Source organism: Physcomitrium patens, chromosome 1 (genome assembly GCF_059467195.1).
Source record: "Physcomitrium patens ecotype Gransden chromosome 1, ASM5946719v1, whole genome shotgun sequence".
NCBI lineage: Eukaryota > Viridiplantae > Streptophyta > Bryopsida > Funariales > Funariaceae > Physcomitrium > Physcomitrium patens.
Genome location: NC_143410.1, coordinates 11,217,539 through 11,222,394, shown reverse-complemented (window position 1 = coordinate 11,222,394; position 4,856 = coordinate 11,217,539). Strand labels below are relative to the sequence as shown.

General features: G+C 31.6%; 1 protein-coding gene across 1 annotated transcript; it reads right to left on the bottom strand.

Annotated features, from left to right (window-relative positions):
- LOC112293881 (uncharacterized) lies at window positions 1-1,732 on the bottom strand. The gene is made up of 3 exons (XM_024543860.3): window positions 1,280-1,732; window positions 688-1,063; window positions 1-494 (listed from the first exon to the last, which is right to left on the bottom strand). Exons 1-3 carry the CDS (start codon window positions 1,715-1,717, stop codon window positions 286-288), a joined length of 1,023 nt encoding a protein of 340 aa, XP_024399628.1. The 5' UTR covers window positions 1,718-1,732; the 3' UTR covers window positions 1-285.
- Window positions 1,733-4,856: the final 3,124 nt, after the last annotated feature.

Here is a 4,856-nt window from a genome sequence, read left to right as displayed (position 1 = left end):
TTCAACCTAAAAGATCCCATGAGTAGGGCAGAAAATAAATAAAAGTATGAAATCAACACAAAGTTGCTCTAAATATACATCAGCTCTAACTTCCAGCTATCGCCTCTTCATATCAAGGGCCGGTGCTCTAGCTATGGCTTCTAGGCTATGGCTTAAGCCTCACGGCTGAAAGCTGGCAACGTTGCTATAGATCAGAGTCCTTCTGCTTGGTTAAGAGATTTAAGAAGCAGAAGGAGAAGTAGTATACTTAAAGTAGGTATCACTTTTATCAGTGTAGTTCTCATTTCAATCTTCAGGCCAAATCTCATCTATCTTCGATACAGGGGGCGTGTAAGAAGGGACACTTGGACAAGCACCATGGTCATAACCCAAACTACATTGAAGGTCGTTTTCCATTAACTCTGGTATAAACCGCGGCTCCTCCTCTCGTAGACGGCCTGTCTGTTGGTTTGGGTCAGTCGTCAAACTGTCGGTGATGCATTCTAATTCGGCTTCTGATTGTCACAAACCACAGCGCCAAACTCATCAGCACACAATGAAACACCGCATCTTTCATGTTATGCGAAATTCAAGCGAATCCTATATCAGCAACGAACGCAGCAAAATAATAAAGCTATGGAGATCTTCCTCACGTTCACCTTGTTATTTCGAAACGCTAAAAGCCTCAATGACTTATGTCCAACGTACCTTTCAGTTCCTTCCGCAGCCGGTCACAATTTGACTCATCTGACACGTACTTTTCAATCATCGAACTCAGGTTTCGAGCAGAGGAGAGCATCGAGGCCGCAAAATCCGGAGTATGAAGTTCCGATTGACTGACTCTACCCCTGCTCTCGTTCAGACATTTCAAATTCTGTTCCAAATTCTGTCTTTCGACAACCTTGGACTCAGACGCGATCCGTAACAAGCTTTGAATCTCAAACATCTTATCCAGAATGTCTTGGGGTTCAATACTTCTGCAAACAGATGGCGGAGTGACAGTACTTCTGGGGACGGGCGGCGGAGTGACGGGAGCGGCTTGAAAGGGCAATCTTTGAGGATTGTTACCCTGGGTGCCGGGTCCCTGCAACATGCCAAACATCATCAATCGCCGCCCTATTCGATGTAACACAGACTTGGCTCAAGCCACTCAAATGAAAATGAGAAAACAAGAGGCTTAACACCCTGCAACGATCTGACTTGCGAATTCAAGCTTTACAGACGCTACATGCGATCGACATAGGCGCAAACCCTGATTCTCGACAAAGGAACAAGACAAATGTGTTTTAAGTCCAGTTACCTGACTTGGCGGATAATTTCTTGCAGCGTCGTGCGCTTGACGTCGTACCATCTCCACCAGCTTTTTCTTGTAGTCCATTTTTTTTTTAAAAGGCAAATTCGAATCGTTCAATTCTAGGAGGTCAGAAGGGAAAGGATCCAACTTCAGGGCAAGCGAGTACTCCGAAAAGTTCAACTCCAGGGTGGGCGATTCCTCGTTTCCGACTCCATCAACCGATTTAAGCCACCGTTCATACCGCTTCGAAATATCGTACATTAACCCTCCTACTGTCACCGACTCAATCCTACTCTTATACAACCTAAATTCTGCTCCGCCGCAATTGAAACGTGTTTCGAAGTACAGCGGGCCCGAATTGGAACGAAAACCGACCCCTGTCGGCGGATGTGCCTCACAACGCTTCTGCCGCTTCGGCTTACGTCCTTCGGCTTCCTCCGCCATGATCGGCCTTCTTCAGTGAAAGAATGCGAGCGAATGCACCCGGAGACACTGTATTCTTACGTATTTTGCCTGGAGGGGAATGGGTCGCTGCGCTTGCCCATGTGCCGACGTACCGGCTATCTATCCCAGTTCAGAGTGGGTTAGCGTGGGAAGCACTGCTTACTTCCTCGTAGGCTCCGCCACTGCTTCAGTCTGAGTCTGTCTGCGGATGCTTCTCTCTTCTTCTGCTTCTTCTTCTCTATACTATTTTTAAAGTGGGTTTGGTTGTCATTTGCCTATTGAACCATTTCCACGGCGTTCCAGGACCAGCACCCAGTTCTTTACTTATTAAGTATTCACACTCTTTCTTTCTTTCTTTCTTTCTTTCTTTTTTTTTTTTTTCTAAGTGAATTTTACAAGATTACAATTGTTGGGTTTATATATATAGGGGAATGTTAAATAGACCCAAGCTTTTATTAAATTGATCCATTCATCCTAACCATCATTAAAAGAAGAAAAAGAAAAACCTCTAGATTCATTTCTCCACTATTGGATCTGAAACCAATGAAAACCAATCACTTTCATTGTGATCACAATATTCTTTATCATAGGTAGGTTAATTTAATATAAACTTGGGTCTATTTAACATCCTCCTATATATATATAGAGAGAGAGAGATATGTCTATTTTTTTCAATATTTCTATTAATGCTACTTTCTTGATTTTTTGGATCAAATATTTTAATTTTTAAATTGATTTTTTTTGTTTGACTACAATTGCAAAAAGTATTGATAAATTTAATGAATAAGAAATAAAAAATATGTTTTTTTTCTAAAATTATATTAATAAATGTTCTACACTATTAAGACAACATAATTTTATGATTTTTTTTGCTTGTGTTAATTGTGTAGAACAATTGATTAGAAAGGTAATGTTTGATTTTGTTCTTTAGAGATTGTTCAGTTTATACAATCACTATTAAATTAAATTAAAATAAAAAATTCAAAATATTTAAAAATATAATAAATTATTTATGAATTTTGTATCAATTAACTGCTGTTAATAGAAAAATAATTTATTTCATGAATATATAATTTTTTATTCAATAATTCAAACTGTAATCTTATCCAAAATAATGTAAATTATATATCATATTGTAAATAAAATTATTAGTCTAATAATCGGATGCAAATTTTCTTGCATGTCTATCTTTTAATGTATCAATATGACTTTAAGCATTATATACATGAGTGAAAGTCCTATCTGAAAATTATAGCCAAATATAAGATCTGTTTCATGAATCTTGTATTTTGTAGGTAATACCATGTACAATAAAGTGTTTTTAAAATAAAATGAGAATAGGTTAGTATAATATCTATGTAAAAAAATAATAATAGAGAATAAATATCAAATTAATTTTTTAATTAAGAATTCCAAGACAATTAAAAGATATGCAAATAATAGATAGTAAAAATAAGATAATATTAAATAGATCTAAGTTTTCACTAAATTAATTTACTTATAATGAAGAATATGGTAATCATGACGAATGTGGTTGGTTTTCATTAGTTTTAGGATTTAGTATTAAAAAAATGAATCTAGAGGTTATTTTATTTTTATTTTTTTATGATGGTTGGAATAGGTGGATCACTTTTGTAAAAAAGTGGATCTATTTAAAATTCTCTTATATATATTATCAAATTTAATTTTAGTAAATTTATTAGTTATTATATTCAAATATTTTTGGGATAGTAGGTTCTATTTTGAATAATTATAAGCTTAAAATATGGTAGTATTCAACTATTATAAAATATTTTTAATTATAAAATAAAGTTAAAGATATTTTTACATAATGTTGTATAATGGTAGTTGTAATAAATTTATTGGAATAGCAATCTTATAATAACTAATTCAATAGAGGCCTTGAATTTTGCATATCCAACGCAATTGGTCATTGATAACAAATGGAAAAAAAGAAAGAAAAAAGAAAAAAATAAAAAAGTGATGCTATTGTAGTAAGAAGGCCATGGATGTCGGTTCAATTGTAGTAAAGATAATTTGAGAATTGTGACAAGGAAATTGTTATTTAAGTTATGCTTTGGATAGATAGTGTTTCTTAAAAGACAAATATAACATATTTTTTTGAATTAAGCATGGTAGATAGCTTACTACTATGATAAATTAGTCTAAAAATTGCTTAGTATTTTTTATTTTTAACAAGAATAAGTAGTCAATTGATCCAACAATATTAAAAACTACTTTTATTTATATATATTTTATAAATAGAATTTATTAATTGATAAATTATTTATAAATGCTATTGTAGAATATTGAATTGAATATAGATGGTCCATCAATTCACTAAAGTATTGAATTGTTCCAAAATTCATTGAATAAAAAATAAAAAATAAAAATCTTAAAAGTAGCATAAGCAGATAGAAGATAGAAAAAAAAAATTAAATACCAAAATTTGCAATATGCAAAAAGAAGTATGAAGCACACACATATATATATATATATATATATATATATATATTCTAGGATCTTTTTATATTTAAAGAAGATATATATTTTGATTTAAGGTTTTTTGATTTAAATTTTGAGTCAAAAATAAGTTTTAAGAAATTTATTGAAAACTTAAGGTTAGAAGATTTGGTATAAAAAGAATTGTAGAATATAGGACAATAGCACAAAAAAAATAAATAAAAAGATATATAAAAAAATTATTGGCTTGATATAAAATGGTGGTTTATTTGTAAGAGTTGTTATAAAAACTTAGATCCAAAAGTACTAAAAGACAAATCAAACAAATCAATAGTAAAATATTAATTTTTTAATTTTTTATTACACAAGTAGATGATTGGTGGTATATGTAGATTAAATCAATTTGAGATAGATAAAATCAAATAACTTTAATTTTGGACCTTGTAATTTTATGAATTTTTTATATATATGATATTAAATTAAAAATAGTAGAAAAAAGATAATATTAAAATTTTAAAGAAACATATATATATATATATATTTATACATATCACTAATATCATTATGATTTTTATTATTTCTATTATAATCTACCATCTATTCAATACACAATTTTTCATAGCTTTGTACACTTTTTTTTGTAAGCTCATCTTATATGCATGTCATGGACATACAT

Bases quoted from the DNA above. Each gene is read 5' to 3' on its own strand.
- LOC112293881 (XM_024543860.3), bottom strand. From the start codon at position 1,717: ATGGCGGAGGAAGCCGAAGGACGTAAGCCGAAGCGGCAGAAGCGTTGT. The intron at 1,064-1,279 runs GTAACTGGACTT...GGCATGTTGCAG, and splicing joins GAAATTATCCGCCAAGTCAG to GGACCCGGCACCCAGGGTAA. The intron at 495-687 runs GTACGTTGGACA...TGTGACAATCAG, and splicing joins GCTGCGGAAGGAACTGAAAG to AAGCCGAATTAGAATGCATC.